Source organism: Protopterus annectens, chromosome 8.part0, assembly GCF_019279795.1.
Source record: "Protopterus annectens isolate FY-2018-M chromosome 8.part0, PAN1.0, whole genome shotgun sequence".
NCBI lineage: Eukaryota > Metazoa > Chordata > Ceratodontiformes > Protopteridae > Protopterus > Protopterus annectens.
This window is the reverse complement of record NC_056741.1, coordinates 732,608,007-732,629,408: the sequence shown is the minus strand read 5'-3', so window position 1 is coordinate 732,629,408 and position 21,402 is coordinate 732,608,007. Positions and strand designations below refer to the sequence as shown.

Genomic DNA, 21,402 nt, shown 5'->3' with positions numbered 1-21,402 from the left:
GCCTGATTCTGGCTCAAGAAAAGGAAGACCTTCTACAGCATTTGGAATATGTCATAGCAGTGCTAAGATGCCTAGGGTATTCTGTGAACGAAATAAAGTCCAGTCTAGTACCCTCTCAAGACATGTGCTTTCTGGGTGTGAGACTGAATACAGCAGCCCAGATGGCCTTTTTAACCCCGGACAAACAAAAGAATCTTTCCAGTTACTTCCATCAACTATCTCTTCAGTCCGGGCTGACTGCAAGGACAGTCCTTCAAGCCTTAGGGTTCATGGCATCTTGTATTCTGGTGCTTCCCAATGCCAAACTGCATATGAGGAAGCTACAATGGTATCTCAAAAATCTGTGGACACAGCACTGCCAGGATTTGGACACTGTCATTCAAATAATACCTTGCATTCAAAAGGAATTTTTGTGGTGGGCTCAGGAATGTCACCTAAACAAGGGACTCTCTGTGACCCGGCCAGAGGCAAGTCAGATTCTAACGACAGATGCCTCAGATATTGCTTGGGGAGCTCATCTGAATGGAAAGTGGATACAAGACAAGTGGCCTGCCAGACTACAGCATCTACATATCAACATGAAAGAGATGTTAGCAGTCCAGTTTGCATTAATGGCTTTCAAGGAGTTACTTCTTCCAGGGCAGGTGTTGATTCTAACAGACAACACAACTGTCATGTGGTACATCAACAAACAAGGGGGAACATATTCTTACCCATTGTGCAGACAAGCAATGATTTTATGGGAGACTGCGCTCAGTTTGCAACTAACTCTTCAGGCTAGGTTTCTGCCGGGAGCACAGAACTCCTTAGCAGATGTGTTAAGCAGACAAATCATGGATCCCCACGAGTGGAAACTGGATCTTCATGTATTTCAAAACTTGACAGTGTCATGGGGAACTCCAGACATAGATCTGTTCGCTTCTCCACTAAACCACCAGCTGCCAAACTTTTGCACGAAGGGATTTCATCACACAGCTTGGAAAGTGGATGCTCTTTCTTTCAGTTGGAAAAATCTTCATGTGTATGCTTTTCCACCTCTGCCTCTTCTCCCAAAGGTGCTTCTAAAGGTCAGACAAGACAAGCCAAGGATGATTTTAATAGCTCCAGATTGGCCTCGCAGCACTGGTACCCATTACTGAGGAGTCTGGTAAGGAAGCCTCCATGGCCTTTACCCTTGATTCCACACCTGTTGTCTCAGAGGGACGGTCGTCTGCTCAATGTCAAGCTTCACCCTCTTCATCTAACAGCCTGGCATATTCTGTTTTGAAAGACAGCAGGTCTCAGCTTCCTCAACAAGTTTTAAATGTGATTATGGAAGCCAGAAGACCTAGTACAAGGAAAGTGTACGAGAAAAATGGAAGAGATTTTTATTTTGGACTGCAGCAAAGAATTTGGAGATTTCTGAGCCTAATTTGAGTGTGGCTGTTCAATATCTTACTGAGTTATTGGACAAAGGTTTGTCTTTCTCTTCTATTAAGATTCATGCTGCAGCAATTTCAGCTCACTATGATTGTGACCCACCATTGTTTTCACATCCTTTGTTCAAGCAATTTCTTAGAGGGGCAAAGAATATAAGACCCCCACGTAGAGCTCCTACTCCTGCTTGGGACCTCAATTTTGTGTTGGAGAAACTTACTCTACAACCTTTTGAGCCTCGGCTACTGCTGAACTGAAATACTTGTCATGGAAGACTGCTTTTTTGTTGGCCATTACTTCTGCTAGAAGGGTTTCTGAGTTGCAGGCCCTTATGGCGGTTGGGCCTTTTTTGATTTTTCATAAGGATAGGGTATCATTACGTACTAATCCTTCCTTTATGCCTAAGGTGGTTTCTAGTGTGGCTTTAAACCAAACTATTCATTTGCCTACTTTTTATGCAGATCCCCAAAATAAAGGGGAAAAGATTTTGCACACTTTAGATGTACACAGGCAATTGCGTTATTATTTAAGCAGGACTAAGGATTTTAGGCAGTCTCAGCAGTTGTTTGTTTCTTTTGCTTTGAGTTCGCAGGGCAAGCCTGTGTCAAAACAAACTATTTCTAGGTGGATTGGGTTTTGCATTGCATTTTGTTATTCCCATCATGGCAAGGAGATTCCAGCTGGGATTAGGCCTCATTCCACTAGGGCTACTGCCACTTCAACAGCATTTCTAAGGGGTGGCAACTAAGGATATTTTGGAGGCAGCTACTTGGAGTTCAGTGCATACTTTCTCTAAGCATTACCACCTTCCTCTCTACTCTAAGTCTAGGGCTGGTTTTGCCACAGCTATTTTGCAAGGCATGTTATCAGCTCCTGCTTCCTTATGATTTGCCAGCCTCCCTTACCTCTGCTTTGGGATTCTACCCAATAGTTAGGACTGCAGCAATGTGGAATGAAGAACATAGTACAGTTTTGTACCTACCATAAATGTAGATGTTCGAGGATCCACATTGCTGCAGTCCAATTTACCCTCCCTCCTGCCCCTCTGTGTTTAGGGGTGGTTCTGTAGGTGAGATTATATTCTGGTACCTTTGTATATATTGTATATATTTTTGGTGCAGGTATGTTTGGTGTTTTTGGTTTTGGCCTTGTCTTTTTAGGGTCTTCTGACATCTGGGGCAAGAAAAGACTGAGGATATGACGTCGGTCATGCGCATTAGTACCCTGACGTACTGACGTCAGTCTAATGCGCCGTGACCGACGTCAGCCATATACTTTGGTATTCGGGCCGACTGGACAGCGGACTACCCAATAGTTAGGACTGCAGCAATGTGGATCCTCGAACATGTACATTTATGGTAGGTACAAAACTGTACTTTCTTCCTCTTGCCAGGCTCAATATGCGCATTCTACAGTGGACTCTCTTAGTACAGTGGTCATACCTTGCTCTCCCCATGCATCATCCCATTGCGATCAGCAAGGCTTGCAAGCGGTCCCTCTTGTGGTGGCTTCACTCCCCGGATCTCCACAGGGGCCGCCCATTTTGTGCTTCTCCCCCTCTCGCCACGGTGACCACGGACGCCTCCCGCCTCGGGTGGGGGGGGCACTTTGCGGGCCGGACCGTCCAAGGCACGTGGAACGATTCAGAGACCTTACTGCATATCAACGTTCTAGAGATGAGAGTAGTGCTCTTAGCGTTGCTAGCACTTCAGGACTTTCTTCCCTTGGGAACAATTGCGATTCAATCGGACAACATGTCTGTGGTCTGGTACATCAACAAGCAAGGGGAAACGAGGTCTGACCCTCTTTGTCGAGAAGCCATGAGAGTTTGGGAATGGGCAATCTCCACCAACCGCTTAATAGCAACGCACATTCCGGGTCGGTCCAACATCCTAGCGGACAAGCTCAGTCGCACCATTCTGACCCCTTACGAGTGGTCTCTCAATTGTCAAGTAGCGGAACGCATATTCGCACGGTGGGGAACTCCTTCATGCGATCTTTCGCCTCTCCCTCAAACACCAAGTGCGACAGTTTTTTCGCTCTGATACCTCCTCCCGGAGGTTCCCCAAGAGACGCTCTGGTGCATGCTTGGCCACCCGGTCTTCTGTATGCTTATCCACCCTTGCCTCTGATGCTCCAAGTTCTTCAGAAAGCCTCTCGGGTGGGTTGCAGAATGATTCTCATTGCTCCGTTTGGTCCTCGACAGATCTGGTTCCCCTTCCTAAGGTCTCACTCGGTGAATCCTCCTTGGATTCTAGATCCCATTCGGATCTGATATCCCATCCATCCTGCATACCTCCTCCGAATCTGGACAACCTGAAGCTGACCGCTTGGCTGCTCCAGTTCCACTCTTGATCAGGACTCCCGGTATTTCGTCACCTGTTAAGGCAATTCTGGTGGCAGCTCATAAACCGTCCACTAGGAAGGTCTACCGCAGCAAGTGGAAACGGTTTTCTTTGTGGGCGGAGCGGCAAGGCCTGAATCCCTTCACGGTTCCTCTCCCATTAGTGCTTGACTTTCTAACCACTCTTTTTAACGATGGTGCCAGCAGTTCCACAGTCAAAGTACAACTGGCGGCAATTTCTCATTATCACATTGGCCATGACTCTAATCCTCTTATGTCAGCCAAATTGTGTAAAATTTTTCTTAAAGGTACTTTTCTTCTCAGGCCCCTGTAAAACAAGCGGTTCCTCCTTGGGACCTCTCTTTGGTTCTACAGGCCTTGACCGCCTTTCGAGCCAGCGGCTACTGTGGATCTCAAATTCTTGTCTTACAAGACAGCCTTTTGGTAGCCATTACATCGCCAAGAGAGTTTCTGAGCTTCAAGCATTATCAGCTAAACCTCCTTACTTGGTATTTCATCCGGACCGTGTCTACCTCAGGACCAACCCGTCCTTTCTTCCTAAAGTCGCTTCTGAAGCAAACATCAATCAATCCATTAACCTCCCTGTTTTCTTCCTAAATATGAAAACAAAGGTGAATATAAGCTTCACTCATTAGATGTTCACAGGCAACTTAGATTTTATCTAAACAGGACGGCTGGTCATAGGCAATCCGACCAGTTGTTTATTTCCTTTGCAAAATTTAATTTGGGCAAGCCAATTTCTAAAGTTTCTCTGTCCCGCTGGATTTCACAGTGCATCTTATTGGCTTATCAAGCTTCAGGAAGGCCGCACCGGAGGGTGTTCATGCCCATTCAACCCGGTCAGTATCTACCTCGGCAGCCTTCAAGGCTAGGATTCCTCTAGATGATATTTGCAGCAGCCACGTGGGCTTCATCTCATACTTTTATTTCCCACTATAAGTTGGATCTTGCATCTAGGGGTAGAGCATCCTTTGGCTCAGGTGCTCCGGAATATCCTTCCATGATGGCCCAAGATTCAGGTAGCTGGGGACTCTGTCCCACAGGTTGCAGACAAATGAATATCCTACTTCAGATTTAGAAGTTATGTACTCACCATAACGTTCCATCTGAGTAGGTGTATTCATTTGTCTGCAACCATCCCGCCCTCCTATCCCCCTGGCCTTTCAGTTTCCTGCATATTCTATGTTACCCTTTTCAGGGTGTTGTTGCTTTGGCAAACTTGATCTGAGGTCATGAGGGTAGAGCAGGGCATTATGGGTGAGGGGAGGAGCTGAGAGCTTGGATCCATAGCTGGAAAACCATGCCGGTTCGGATCCGATATCGGATCCATAACCCACAGGTTGCAGACAAATTAATACACCTACTCAGATGGAACGTTATGGTGAGTACATAACTTCTAATTCTTGATTTACCCGACACCATTCCGGTGGACAAGGTCACTCCTGCACGTGGGGCTGCTAGGCCTCCTGTATCTATGTCCATCAAGGCCTTTGCACGTGCTAAGGCCGCCAGCCAGGCCAAGGCCCATCCTAAACCTGCTGTCCAGGCCCCCTCCTCTGATAAACAGATAATGTCTCTTGCTGCAGACCTTATTTCCCTTATCAGGGGGTCTCAGCCTCACCCAGACAGAGGTTCTCAGCCTCCTGCAGAGAAAAGGCCTAGAACTGAGCAGACTGAAAACCTCTCTTCAGATGAGGCCTCTGGGGATTCTGAGCATTCAGATATTCAAGAAGAATCCTTCCAGGCCTATGAGGACTCTGATGCTGAGGAATCAATTCCCTCTGCCTCTCCTCCAGAGGATTTCTCGTTTGGTTAAGTCCTGCACTCAATGAGGGAACATTTCCAATGGCAGGGTCAGGAATTCTCTGATTCCAGGAAAAGGCTACGTACCTTCCTAAAGCTTCCCCAGCACAGACCTTTAGCTATTCCTCCTGTGATGGATGTTTTGGATGATGTTTTCTCCGACTCCAGTGCTAACCCTGATTCTCTACCCCCTGCTCCTGTCAAGCCAGACAGATATTACAGAGTCCCTGACACTCACAAACATCTCTTTAAGGCCCACTCAGTGGATTTAGAAACTATTTCTCAGGGTCCCAAGGGAGTGGCTACCTCCACTGCCAAGAATCCTTTGTCAGCGGCTAGGGAAACTAGGTCTATGGAGAGATGGGGTAAAAAAGTTTATACCTCTACCACCCTAGCCATGAGGTCACTTAACTGCCTTTTCCATATGTTTCAGTACCAGGATTTTTTACTGGATGATTTACAGAAAAAGTTAGCCTCTCTGAGCCTATTGATAGAAAGGCATTGCAGGATCACATACATAACACTCAGCAGGTTAACAATCATTTTCTTCAGTGTGGTTATGATGCATTGGAGGCTTCATGTAGGGCAGCTATGACAGGGTCTGTGATACGTAGACATGCTTGGTTAAAAGATCAGCCACTGCCAGACCATGTCAAAGTAAAGTTACTTGATGCACCTCTGGAAAAACAGAAGCTTTTTGGTGCTAATGCACAAGATGTGTTGAAGTCCATTGAGGAAAAAGCTAAGTCAGTACAGACAGTCAAGGATTTCCTCCAGGTTCAGCCACCCAGATTCAGTAGAAACTGGCCTTCAAAGAATTGGTCCTTCCCAGACTCGGACAAGTTTCAAAGGGGAAAGAACAGGCGTGGCCGAGGGCAATACCGAGGCTCCTACAGGGGCCGCCAAGGGCAACCTACAAATCAAAGAAGTGCTGCAGCCAGTCCAGCTGCACCACAAGGACAACCACAATGACTTGACTTTCATACCGCCTACAAGGGCTCAGAGAGAAGCACCCTTGGGCGGAAAATTATCCTTATTCTCAAAAAACTGGCATATCTTAACCAAGGACAACTGGATTCTGGATTTAATAGACAAGGGTTACAGATTCCACTTCCATACTTTACCTACAAGACAAGGCATGCCAAACCTGCCACACCATCAAAGGGCAGAGGCACTCATTCAAGTTTCAAAGCTATTAAGTATAAAAGCAATAGAAAAGGTACCTCCTCAGGAACAAGGCCAGGGATTTTATTCAAGACTGTTCCTTGTTCCACGAAAGGAAAACAAATGGAGGCCTATACTGGACTTGTCTACTCTAAATACCTTTCTCATTGTGCCAAAGTTCAAAATGCTGAAGTTACAGCAACTCCTTCCCATGCTGGGCAAGGGGTCTTGGCTGGTCACTCTGGACCTCAAGGAGGCATACCTGCATGTCCCAATCAGACAAAGCTGCAGAAGATACCTCAGATTTCTTGCAGGGACAGAGCATTATCAATTCTCAGCATTGCCGTTTGGCTTATCTACTGCGCCCAGAGTGTTCAGGAAATGCCTGGCATCAGCAGTGACACACTGCAGACCCCAGGGAATTCAAATATACCCCTACCTGGACGACTGCCTCATACAAGCAGACAACAAACAAACCTTAATAAAAAACTTGGACTATGTCATGCAATTACTACAGGCCTTGGGATACACAGTCAACATTCAGAAATCAAGACTACTGCCATCCCAACAGATTATTTTCCGAGGAGCCAAACTGGACACACAAACAAAAATGGCCTACCTCACAGAGGAAAAACAACAGCAGTTACCAGAGTACTTCAAAGGCCTAGCACAGCTCTCCCAGCTGACTGCAAGGAAACTCCTGCAGGCCCTGGGATTCATGGCATCATGCATTCTTCTGATACCTTTGGCAAGACTTCATATGAGAAAGCTGCAATGGTATTTGAAAAGCTTATGGTCCCAACACAGCCAAAGCCTAGAGGACGTAATCCCACTTATTCCATGTCTGCAAAAAGAATTCTTGTGGTGTGCTCAAGCAAGTCAATTAAACAAAGGCATGTCTTTCAACAGACCTCAAGCAGGTCAAATAATTACAACAGATGCCTCGGATCATGGATGGGGGACGCACATGGAGGGCAGATGCATTCAAGGTCAATGGACACCAAAGGAAAGACATCTGCACATAAACCAAAAAGAGATGTTGGCAGTGATACATGCAATCGAGAGTTTCGAAAAATCACTGCAACAAGGACATTTACTAATAAGGACAGACAACACCACTGTCATGTGGTATATAAACAAGCAGGGAGGGACTCATTCATACCCCCTCTGCAGACTAACAATGATTCTCTGGGAAAAAGCACCGAGTCTGAAGATACACCTGCAATCCCAGTTTGTGCCAGGCAAGGACAATGTACTGGCGGACAAGCTGAGCAGAAATTTCTTGGATCCACACGAATGGATGCTGCATCCCCACATTTTCTCACAAATAACAAAGACATGGGGAAGACCGGACATATATCTCTTTGCGTCTCACACGAATCATCACCTGGATAAGTTCTGTACCAGGACCCACCATCCTCTAGCCTGGACAACGGATGCTCTCTCCTTCAGCTGGAATTCCCTAAAAATTTATGCATTTCCTCCCCTGCCACTGTTGACCAAGGTGATCCTGAAGATCAAAGCAGAACAACCAACAGGCATTTTGATAGTTCCAGACTGGCCAAAGCAACACTGGTACCCATTGCTGTTGAGCATAACTCGGACCAAACCGTGGCCTCTGCCCCTATGGCCCCTGCTCCTAACACAGCACAACTACAGGACTGTTCACCAAAACCTGAAAACATTACATCTGACAGCCTGGAGGTTACCTTAACTCCTTCCGCTTCCACTCTTTCCAAGGCAGTTCAGGACATCTTATTGGAAGCACGCAGACCTTCCAGCAGAAAAACCTATTCAGCTAAGTGGAAGAGATTCAGCATCTGGGCTGCCAACAGGGGTCAGGATACAACAGTACTGAGTATACCTCAGATATTGGAATACTTGGCAGAAATGTTTCATTCTGGACTCTCATATTCTTCCATAAAGATTCATGCCTCAGCAATCTCAGCAAGATACAATTGTGATCCACCAGTGTTCTCACATCCTTTGCTAAGACAGTTCCTGAGAGGGATAAAGAATATCAAGCCTCCCAGAAAACAACCAGTACCTGCATGGAACCTCAATTTTGTATTGGAAAAAATATCTCTTCCTCCCTTTGAGCCAGCAGCAACCTCAGAGATGCAATTTCTATCATGGAAAACGTTTTTTCTATTGGCAGTCACATCAGCAAGAAGAGTCTCGGAGATACAGGCACTCATGGCAGTACCTCCTTTCCTCATTTTTCATCAGGACAGAGTCTCTCTAAGAACAAATCCTTCTTTCATGCCAAAGGTAATTTCCAGGGTGTCTCTAAATCAAGCTATTCACCTTCCTACTTTCTTCCCCAATCCTCAAAATAGAGGGGAAAGACTGCTGCATACCTTGGACATTCACAGGCAACTACGCTACTACTTGGACAGAACTAAGGCTACAAGTCTGACCAGCTGTTTGTAGCCTATGCTGCTGGAATACAAGGAAAAGCAATCTCCAAGCAAACAATTTCAAAATGGATTGGACACTGCATCAGATTCTGCTATTCTTACCATGGAAAAAGTGTGCCAGCCAATATTAGGCCACATTCCACCAGAGCTATAGCCACATCCACAGCTTTCCTAAGAGGAGTGGCTACGAAGGACATTCTAGAGGCTGCTACATGGAGCTCCATGCATACATTTACCAAACACTACAACCTGCCTTTATACTCCAGATCCCGAGCAGGCTTTGCTTCGGCAGTCCTGCAGGGCATTTTAGCTACACCATCCTTTTCTTAGCTCCATCCACCCCCAGCTTGGCTATGGTATTCAACCCATATGTTATGACTGCAGTTGCATTCTTGAAGGACATAGTACAGTTTTGTACCTACCATAAATGTAGATGTCCGATAGATATGCAACTGCAGTCGGATTTTCCCTCCAACCTTCCCCTCTTTTCTTTCTTTATGGGTCCATTCCCCCCTGTTCCTTTTAGCTGGGGGTATCTCCTATGGTGTATCTGTTTATTACTGTTGTGCATGTCTGGAATTGTTTATCCATTCACCAAATTTAGCCTTCCTAGGAGGGCACCTGGCATCTGGGGCAAGAAATACTGAAAAAGATGGCGTCGGCCGATGCCTTTATACTCCAGCCGTTGTGACGTCGGAGAGGAGGCGACACCAGCCGACGCCGGACCCAAACTTTGGAATTCGGCCGACCGAGGGCTGCCTGAGGCAGGACAACCCATATGTTATGACTGCAGTTGCATATCTATCGGACATCTACATTTATGGTAGGTACAAAACTGTACTTTTTGGCCCTTACCACATATCTGCTTACTAGAGCTTCACTTTTAGTAATTTTCATAGTTGGTTGTTTATAAGTATGTTCTATGTGCTTCTCTTCTTTCAACACTTGTTGCATAACTTTTTTGAATATGCTGACATAATTGGCATACAGAAATAACTTCCTCTCACTGGTCTCCTTCCCTTTACATGTTATGTATATCCTGAGCACATGCTGCCATCTGTGGGTTGGATTTGAACAATACAGTAGGTTATTCAGCCAGAAAAGCATGCCCATAACCCACAAAATAGCTTCCTTATCTTTTGGTTCTGTTTCTGCCATCAGTTTTAAAGTAAGAGCATCAAATAATCTGATTCCAGTTTCTCCACATCAGAACAAAGCATTTCTTTCTTGTGCACTAGCAAGCTGCAATCTGGAATCCACATAAACCTGCATCTCCCCATCGGAAAGAGCTCAGGAGATCCCCTCCATAAAAAAAGTAGGGGGAGTTTTTTTCCATTGCCCTGGCAGTATTTCCTCTACCTGCCATGAATACTGTGGCCCCCTTTGAAGAGAGACTATTGGCCTAATGGGACAAACCTGCTCAATAAAAAAGTGGTAAATAAAAAAAGTTAAGATAAATAGTAACATTTCACCCTCTAATACTATGGCACATTACTCTATAGCAGGGTTACCTGTTAGAATAATAATTGAGCAGCAGCTGTGTGGACTTTTTGGAATACCTTTGCAAAGATAGTATAAACTGTATATGATCTCTAGGATCAGGTCCTTTGGTCTACAGGTGTATTTTATGTACTTTTATCTCTGCAGTGCATACCAAAAATCTGAAGAGGTAGGTCTGTTCACAGAGCATTATGGGAAAGAAGAGGGTTTAGTAACGTGAGAAAGGTTTAGATGCTGAGCTGATGTCTGACAGTATTAGAACTGCGGTTACAGAGAACTTGCTCATCAATATATATTGTTATAAGAACTGTGTTTTTTTTTTTTAAACTAATTCTGCATTTTTGTGCATTCTTGCACCTTGGTCAGGAAATGCATTTCCTGCTTCAGATAGCTGAACAATAGATAAGAATTCCTTTAGCATACCTTAGTGTTTCACTTCATGGATTCCATTGCTCCTGCAGCTATTTTTATGCCTTTGATGGTTATATAGTGCATTTGAAAATGTTCTTTTGACCAAATAAGAATTGTTTGTAGTAAAATGTATTCTGTCTGAACTGATTTTACGTGGAAGAATGGCAAATTCTGAGTGCTAACACACTGTTTTGATGCAGGTCGCTTAAGTAAAGCCCATAAGGAGAACCAGAAGAGAGAAATGGAGGAGAAGGAGCGTCTTCACAAAAGTGCAAAGTCAGAGAACCAATCTAAGGAGACATCAAGGAGTGGAGACTCTGGTAAACATTCCAGCAAACACTCAAACAGAGACCAAGACATAGAGAAACAGAAGGAAAAGAAAGAAAGAAAAAGAAAACATGAAACCAACTCAGACAGGTAATGCATATCTCTTTGGTCAGGTTGTGGGGACATGTTTGGATTTTTATAAGGGTTCAGTATGAGAAAAGTGAAACACAAATGTGAGGGGAAAAGGCAGCTTTGGCTTGTGTAGCATTAGATCTCATTTTCTACAATGTCCAAAAATTCGTAACTCGCAGCATGCCCTAGTCAGTTTTTTCTTGTGCAAGGGCCACAGTTTTCAGTTTTGTAGAGTAAGGAGGTGAAGTCTGCAGACCTGGAGAAGATGACAAAAACAGATTACCTTTGGATGTTTAATATATCTTCTGTGAAAAGTTATTGACTGATTTGTTGCTTGGTGGAGAAACAACTGTAGCTGTGCTTATCTGGGTAGAATTGAAGAAAAGATGGAAAATCACACCAAATTCTACTCTTTGCAGCCGAATAATAATAATATGGGTCTGGGTTAGAAAAATTGATGGAGGATGAGAACCAAATTCAAATTTACTAATGGTCAGCTTCTTTAGGTAAGAAAGAGCCATGTCATGCAGGAACAAAAACTCTTTGTTACCAAGACTAAACACAGTATAAAACTGAGTGAAAAACAGTGGAAACCTCTTGAACATGGGTATTGTATGGTTAACAATGTGTACCATTACTAAATCATCTGCTGAGTTTGCAGCAGCTATAACCAGTCAGTTGTAGCAACCTGAAATCCAAGAAGACATTGTGGTATTTGAGATGTGAGGAAACCTTCAAAGTGACATCAGAAGTCCGTAGGATGTATCAAACATTTAATTTCACAGTAGTCCTTGAAGGTGGGCAAAGTGGCCTAATAACAGCTGACACCTGTTCCATCAATATCTACTAGTCATCAAGGATAATACCCAAGATATGCATTTCTGATATAAAGTCCAGCTGGTCTGCTGCTTTAAGTTATACAAGGTAGAAGCAGCAAGAATGAGGAATCCCTCAAAACTGCTTATAGATCTAGGGTGAGCATCCTGAACACACAGTTTCAAACTTTTAGTAGCAAGCAAGAGTGAATGGCATCTAAGTCATCTGAGTGGGAATCTCTCTCTACCACATTCTCCTATGGGAATAAGAGGCAGAATGACATATTATCAGCATAGCAATGGTTAGCCAGGCCGACTCTTTTTAATAAAATACCTAAGGAGCAGCATAAACACTGTGAAGAATAATGGACCCAGGATTGAAACCCTGTAGTACTCTACACTTCATAGAATTATAGTAAATGGTATTTAAACCTGAAACCACCCCCTGGATGTGTCCAGAAGGGTAAGAGGTGAAACAGTCTAGTATCATAAAGGAGGGAGCACTCTAAGCATGCAAATGTTAACTCAGGATACCATGATCCACACTGTTAGATGGTACAGTGACAGCAGGTGGGGGCCAAGACAGAAATCAAGTACTAATTTTTGTCCATCAAAAGATTAGTCAGTAGAACTCCTTGCACAAGAGGAAAACAATGCAGCAGTCTCTGTAGATTGTTCTCCCTTATTTTCCTTCATTTTGTCCACTATCCCCACCATTGGGTCTTCATCCTATCTAGTTGATTTAGAAAGATTACATGGTTCATTAAGGTTATAACTTGTATTTATTAATGTTCTTCATGTTTCACTGTTGCAGTCATTACATTTGGGTAATCTGCTGGCAGGTTGCCCTCAGTCGGCCGGATTAACAAAGTCTTCAGTCCTGCGTCTGATGCTGTCCCTTCTTCCATGATGTCAGGTCGTCAGGGGTATAAAACATGCAGCCGATGTTATTACATCAGTCTTTCTTGCCGTGCGGTGCTTGAAGCAGACGGAGTTCGCAAGTGCCGGTCGGCCGACTCCTGAAATTTTCATTTTCAAGTTTCAGAACCGAAGTCTTCAACTTAAAGCTAAGTACCCCGTTGGGGAAACTTTTTCTTGTTCCTTCCTGATGTCAGTAAAAGTTAATAATTGCATTACTTGTGGAAAGCAAACACCTCATAAAGATTTTCATTCATACTGTATTCCTTGCCTAGGCCCTGACCACGACGTACCTTGCTGTCGGTTTTGTGCTTTATTTAATCAGAGCGCTATCCGTCGTCGGTACATTTTTGCCTCTAATTTATTTTTATTTATTTATTTATTTAACATTTGTTGACTGGGAATGTCCGACTAGGTTCCACAGAGCCTGTTTTCAGCGGAGTCCCGGGGAGAAATGCTCCAGATGCATGTCTTTGGAATGTGGGAGGAAACCGGAGTACCCAGAGAAAACCCACGCAAACACAGGGAGAACATGCAAACTCCACACAGAAGGCACCCCAGCCGAGAATCGAACCAGAGAACCTCTTGCTGTGAGGCGTCAACATTAACCGCTGCACCACTGTTCTCGGTTTAATTATCCAGAAATGTCATTGGTTAGCCTTCCGACTATCGGAATTCCTAAAAAACACAAAGATAAAGACAGAGACAGGCCGCTAAGGTCCAAAACTGCCAACAGCACTTCTCCTAAGCCAGTCGCCAGTTCACCGGTACTCAGTGAGGCGCTTTTGCAGCCCCTGATACGCGCTACTTCTGATTCGCAGGCCTCTACTGAGACCCATTCGGAGTCCGGTATGCCGCAAGATGCTTCACCTATGGAACCCGTGTATGTCTCTACCTTGGATGGGTCCGAGCCGCTGTGCAGGCACCGGCTTCTGAGGGTGTATTCAGGCCTACAGACTTGCATATTAAATTGACACCATCTTTATTGCTAAGGCCTAAATCTCGATCCATGTCTAAAAAAACAAAGCCCAGGCCACATGTTCAGGCCCCTATGCCTAAAAAACAAATGACAAAAATGGCTGAAGATCTAATTTCTCTAATCAGGGGTAGTCAACCCCACCTCTCTAAGAGGCCTAGGGCTGAACTTGATTATGAATCTTCTAATCAGGATTCTGTTTCTTCTGACTTTTTTAATGACCTGGATTTGTCCATACCTACTTATGAGGATTCCGATGCACAGGACTCCATTCCCTCTGCTTCCCCTCCTGAGGACTTTTCTTTTGGGGAAACTTTACATGCTTTGAGGGAGCATTTCCACTAGGAAAGCCAGGAATTTTCTGATTCAAAAAAGAGGCTATGGGATTTCCTGCTTCTATCTCATAGCATAGGCTATACCTCCTGTACTAGACATTGTTGATGATGTGTTCTCTGAATCCAGTTTGGTCCCTGATTCCCTCCAGCTGCTAGTAAACCTGACAGATATTGCAGGGTTCCTGAGTCCCACAAGTTCCTTTTCAAAAATCCTGTTGCAGATCCAGAAACCATTTCTCAGGGGCCCAAGGGCATTAAGGCTTCTACTGCTAAAAAGCCTACCCCTTCTGATAGAGATTCCAGGGCGCTGGATAGATGGGGTAAAAAGGTTTATACTTCTGCGACCTTGTCAATCAGAGCATTAAACTGCCAAATTCATATTTTAAAATATCAACAGCATATTATTGGACTGCTTAAACAGAAAATGATGTTGATTCCCGACTGTGTGGAAAATAAAGATTTTACAGGATTTAATGCATTCTGCTGAACAAGTTGGAAAACATACTTTGCGATGTGGTTTTGATTATTTAGAGGCCTCCTGCAGGCCTGCTGTTACTGGGTCTGTGCTTAAAAGGCATGCTTGGCTTAAGGAGCAGTCTTTGCCTGATCATGTTAAAGCTAAATTGTTGGATGCTCCTTTAAATCAGGACCACCTGTTTGGCAGTAAGGCTGAAGAAGTTCTAAAAAAAGATAGAAGATAAAGCTAAATCTATGCAAACTGTTAAAGATTTCTTACAAGTGCAACCTCCAAGATTTAGTAGGCATTGGCCTACTAAGAACTGGTCTTTTCCAGCCCCTTCCAGATCCTCTCAAGCCAAACCCAGACACAGCAAAAACCCCAGGTTTCAGTCCCAGGGTACTCTCAGAGCTAAGCAGTGGGGGGCCTCCACTTCCAAATGTGGAAGTAACAAGACACCCCCCTACAGTAAACAGTCTCAATGACTTTCTTTTAAAATTACCAAGCACTTATCTTTCAACTGCCCCTTTGGGGGGGGGGGGGTTGCTCTTCATGCAAAGAACTGGGAACTCCTAACCCAGGACAAATGGGTTTTAAATATGGTGTCCCAGGGATACAGATTTCATTTCCACATGTTGCCAACACCAAACGGGTAGCCAGACCTGCCCCAGAATCAGTGGGCAGAGGCTCAAAAACAAGTATTTTCTCTCTTAAGCATGGGGGCTATTCAACTGATGCCAGAAAAGGAAAAGAAGCAAGGTTTCTATTCAAGGCTTTTCCTGGTACCCAGAAAAGACAAATCATGGCATCCAATCCTGGACCTGTGTACTCTAAACACCTTTCTGGAGATTCCAAAATTCAAGATGCTGACTCTTCATCAGTTGCTTCCTATGCTAGGCAAAGACGCCTGGTTAGCAACTCTAGATTGAAAAGAAGCATACCTGCGCATCCCAATCACAGAGTCTTGCAGAAGATGCCTATGCTTCAAAGCAAGCTACTTGCATTATCAGTTCTCTGCACTGCCCTTTGGCTTGTCTACTGCGCCCAGGCTATTCACAAAGTGCCTGGCTCCAATTAGTTTATTTTGCAGGCAAAGAAATATTCAGATATATCCATGCCTGGACAATTGTCTAATTCAAGCAGAAAACCAGGGCATACTTTTAAATCATCTGGCGTTTGTAAAAAGAGATGTTCATCATGATACACTGCTGCAGTCATCACACTTGGGTTATCTGCTGTCAGGCGGTCCCGCAGTCGGCCCGAGTTCCAAAGTCTTGGTCCGGCGTCGGTTGCTGTCGCTTCTTCCCTGACGTCAGTGCGACAGGGGTATAAAAGAGGCAGCCGACACCATTTCCTTCAGTCTTTCTTGCCGCGCGGTGCCCGAAGCAGAAGCAGTTCGCAAGTGCCAGTCTGCCGACTCCTGAGATTTTCAAATCAAATTTCAGACCGAAGTTTTCAATAAAGCTAAGTACCCCGTTGGGGAACCTTTTCTTGCCTCAGTCCGATGTCATAAAAAGTTAATAATTGCATTTCTTGTGGGAAGCAAATACCTTATAAGGATTTTCACTCTTATTGTATCCCTTGCCTAGGCCCAGACCATGACGTCACAGGTTGTCTCTTTTGTGCTAGGTTTAACAAACGAACTATTAAACGTCTGTTTGATTTCGCCCAACATTATTTTGGTACAAAATTTAATTATACCATGCCATCGGAGCAACCGACAACCGGGATGCATAAAAAGCGCAAAGATAAGGACAGGCAGCCGAGACCCAAACCAGATACCGAGGCCTCTGCTAGGCCAGTCGCCGGTTCTCCGGTTTTCAGTGAGGCGCCTATGCAGCCCCTGATGACCGCTGATTTAGAACCCCAGCCAGCATCCGACTTCGAAGCGGAGATTACAGGGCCTCCAGAGCCTTTATCTTTAGGCCTTTCCGACTCCATGGCTGAAGGGGATTCCGGTGCAGTTGAAAGGCCGTCAGTTGCTGAAGGTGTCTTCAGACCAACTACTCTTACTATGAAATCCTATGCAAAACTGAAGACTCAATTAAAAGTAAGGAAGCCTGTACAGCAGTCTCCAGTGCAAGGCCCCATGCCTAAGAAACAGATGCTAAAGATGGCCGAAGACTTAATTACCCTAATCAGGGGTTCCCATCCCCCACCTGACAAAAGACCTAGACAGGAGGAGGACTACGCTTCCTCTGACCAAGTTTCCATTTCCTCAGATTCTTCTGAGGAACAGGAGTACTCTTTTTTTCCCCCTTATGAAGACTCTGATGCTGAAGAGCCTATTCCTTCAGCATCTCCCCAGAAGACTACTCTTTTGGGGAAACTTTACATACCATGAGGGAACATTTCCATTGGGAAGGCCAGGATTACTCTGATTCTAAGAAAAGGCTCCGAGAGTTCCTCTTACTACCCCAGCACAGACTCCTTGCTATTCCACCTGTGTTAGACATTGTGGATGATGTTTATTCAGAATCTAGGCTTAACCCAGATTCATTACCTCCTGCACCAGCCAAACCAGACAGATACTACAGAGTCCCTGACTCACATAAATTCCTATATAAAAGCCCTGTTGCTGACCCAGAAACCATTTCCCAGGGTCCCAAAGGGGTTAAGGTCTCTATTGCTAAAACTCCTGTACCGTCTGAAAGGGATACTAGAGCACTAGACAGATGGGGAAAGAAAGTATATACCTCAGCTACTCTAGCTATGAGGGCCTTAAATTGCCAGTTTCACATGCTGAAATGTCAACAATTTTTGATGTCTCAATTAAAACAAGAAATGAGCACACATACAGAGCAGCCTGATTACAAGGAAATGCAAGATTTGTTGCATGCAGCAGTACAAGTGGGAAAACATACTTTGCAATGTGGATTTGATTCATTGGAAGCTTCTTGCAGAGCAGCTGTAACAGGGTCTGTCATTCATAGGCATGCTTGGTTAAAAGAACAAACTTTACCTGATCATGTTAAAGCAAAGTTAATGGATGCACCCTTACAGCAGGATGTTTTATTTGGTGTGAAAGCAGAAGAGGTTTTAAAGAAAATGGAGGATAAGGCAAAATCTATGCTGGTCCTTTCCAACTTCTGACAGACCACAGAGGGGCAAATACAGATGCCGAAGGGGCAGAGGTCAGCCACAAGGCTCTTACAAGCCACGACAATGGGGTGCCACAGCCCAGAAATGAGGAGAGGACAGGTCTCAAACTATCAGAAGACAAACACAATGACTTACCCCTCAGACTGCCAAGCAAATCACTCTTGGCAGCTCCCTTGGGAGGAAAACTTGCACTTTTTGCAACAATTGGCACATCATCACAAAAGACAAATGGGTCCTAAATATTGTAACTCAAGGATACAGGTTCCACTTTCACACTTTACCAAGGATAAAAGGAATGCCAAACCTGCCATCAAATCAATGGGCAGAGGCTCAAAGACAAATTACAGCACTCATGGACATGAGAGCCATTCAACAGGTTCCTACACAGGAGCACGGACAAGGATTTTACTCAAGACTCTTTCTGGTTCCCCGAAAGGACAAAGCCTGGAGACCCATTCTGGGCCTTTCAATTCTAAACACATACCTGGAAGTACCCAAATTCAAGATGCACACACTACAGCAGCTTCTTCCCATGCTGGGCAAGAAGGCTTGGCTAGTAGCGTTGGACCTCAAGGAGGTATACCTGCATGTCCCTATCAGAAAAAATTGCAGAACATACCTCCAATTTATAGCAGGTACAACTGATTACCAATTCTCTGCACTGCCCTTTGGCTTATCTACTGCACCCAGGGTCTTCTCAAAATGCCTGGCACCAGTAATTGCATACTGCAGACAAAGAGGAATCCAAATATATCCATACCTGGACGACTGCCTTATTCAAGCAGACAGCAAGGACATTCTTTTAAAACATCTGGCGTTTGTAAAAACCTTACTAAGTTGCCTAGGGTACACAGTAAACGAAAAGAAGTCAAAACTAGTGCCCTCACAAGACATAATATTCCTGGGTGCCAGCTTAAATACAATGGCCCAGATGGCTTATCTCACGCCAGACAAGCAAGGACAACTGACTCAATACTTCAAAATGATGGCAACAAAGACCCAACTCCCTGCAAGAAAAATTCTGCAGGCCTTGGGATTCATGGCATCTTGCATACTACTAATACCATATGCCAAACTGCATATGAGGAAATTACAATGGTACCTGAAAAGCGTATGGACTCAACACAGCCACAGCTTGGAAACAATAATACCACAAATTCCCTGCCTTCAACAGGAGTTTCTATGATGGGCTCAGGCATGTCACCTCAACAAGGGTCAGCCTTTCACCTTGCCCACAGCCAGGCAAACAATGACAACAGATGCATCGGATTACGCCTGGGGAGCACACATGGCAGGACAGTATATTCAGGGCAAATGGTCTGCAGATCAAATGCATCTCCACATCAATCAAAAAGAGATGCTAGCTGTACAAAATGCCCTAATAGCTTTCAAGGGCCTCCTACATCCAGGACAACTTCTAATAAAGACGGACAACACCACAGTGATGTGGTACATAAACAAACAAGAGGGCACACATTCCTACCCCCTATGCAGGCAAGCAGTGACCTTGTGGAACACAGCACTGATCTACCAAGTTCAACTACAGGCACAATTCCTGCCAGGAAAAAAAAAATACATTGGCAGACGAACTAAGCAGAAATATCATGGATCCTCACGAGTGGAAACTAGACCCACAAGTATTCACAATGATAACTCAAAAATGGGGGAGCTCAGACATAGATCTGTTTGCCTCCCCCCAAAACTACCAACTGCGAAAGTTTTGCACAAGGACATACCACACACTAGCTTGGAAAGTGGGCACCCTCTCATTCAGTTGGAAAACACTAACAGTGTATGCCTTTCCTCCACTGCCTCTTCTGGCAAAGGTGCAGATAAAAGCCAGATTAGAGAGGCCACAAATGATACTCATTGCTCCAGACTGGCCACGCCAACACTGGTATCCAATATTAAGGAACATGGCTCAAGGTCCACCATGGATTTAACCTCAAATTCCTCATCTGCTGACTCAGCAAAACAATCAGATTCTACACAGCCAGCTCAAGACTTTAAATCTGGCTGCATGGCAGATTATCTAAACAACCAGTCAACACTTCTCTCTACAGCTGTTATGGATGTCATTCTGGAGGCCAGGAGACCCAGCACCAGGAAAACCTAATCAAACAAATGGAAAAGATTCTGCGCCTGGAACTAGGCTAAAGGCCAAAATCCTCTTGTCCCAAATATTCCTCAGATTCTGCAATATTTAACTGAGATGTTGCACAAAGGCCTTTCCTTTTGATTTATAAAGATCCACGCTTCAGCTATTTCAGCTCATTACAACACGAATCCTCCTATTTTTTCACATCCATTATTAAGACAGTACCTCAGAGAGGCTAAGAACATAAGACTGCCCCGAAGAGCACCAACACCAACTTGGGACCTCAATTTTGTTTTGGAAAAACTTACACTACTGCCCTTCGAGCCAGCTTTTTCAGCCGATTTACAATTTTTATCATGGAAAACTGCCCTGCTGCTAGCAATAACTTCAGCACGAAGAGTCTCAGAGCTACAGGCCCTAATGGCAGTAGAGCCTTTCATCATTTTTCATCAAGACAGAGTCTCTTTATGAACTAACCCTTCCTTTATGCCAAAGGTAGTATCCAGTGTGGTTCTAAACCAAACCATTCATTTACCCACCTTTTATCCAAACCCCCAGAATAAAGGGGAAAGGCTCCTACACTCTTTGGACATTCACAGGCAATTACGTTTCTGCTTGGATAAAACAAAGGTTTTCAGAAAGTCTGATCATCTCTTTGTATCCTATGCTGCAGGATCTCAAGGAAAGCCTATATCAAAACAGACCATTTCAAAATGGATAGGACATTGTATCTGTTTCTACTACACACACCATGGGAAACCTGTACCTGGTAACATTAGGCCTCATTCCACCAGGGCTACAGCAACATCAGCAGCCTTCCTCAGAGGGGTACAAACCAAGGATATTTTGGAAGCTGCAACTTGGAGTTCAGTGCACACCTTCACCAAGCACTACCACTTACCTCTATACTCAAAAACCAGAGCTGGCTTTGCCACTGCAGTTTTGCAGGGCCTACTAGCTTCTCCAAACCCTGTTTAGTACCAACCGCCCAGCCTTAGCTTTGGGATTCAATCCAAGTGTGATGACTGCAGCAGTGTAACACGATGAACATAGTACAGTTTTGTACCTACCATAAATGCATTCCAGGTTACCCTCCCACCTTCCCTTCTTCTTACCTGGGTTTTATCTGTAGCTCCCTGTTTATACAATATCTAAGATGTATTTCTATATGGTGTATTTGCTTACAGCTGTAGCTATTGTTTTCTGCTTATGTAATTTACTTA

General features: G+C 44.5%; 1 protein-coding gene across 1 annotated transcript in view; it reads left to right on the top strand.

Annotated features, from left to right (window-relative positions):
* The window catches only part of GPKOW (G-patch domain and KOW motifs), a 743,201-nt gene that overhangs the window by 414,904 nt on the left and 306,895 nt on the right, over positions 1-21,402 (top strand). The window contains exon 7 of the mRNA XM_044080190.1: positions 11,280-11,496. Coding sequence (XP_043936125.1) covers positions 11,280-11,496 — 217 coding nt within the window. The remainder of the gene's footprint in view (positions 1-11,279; positions 11,497-21,402) is intronic.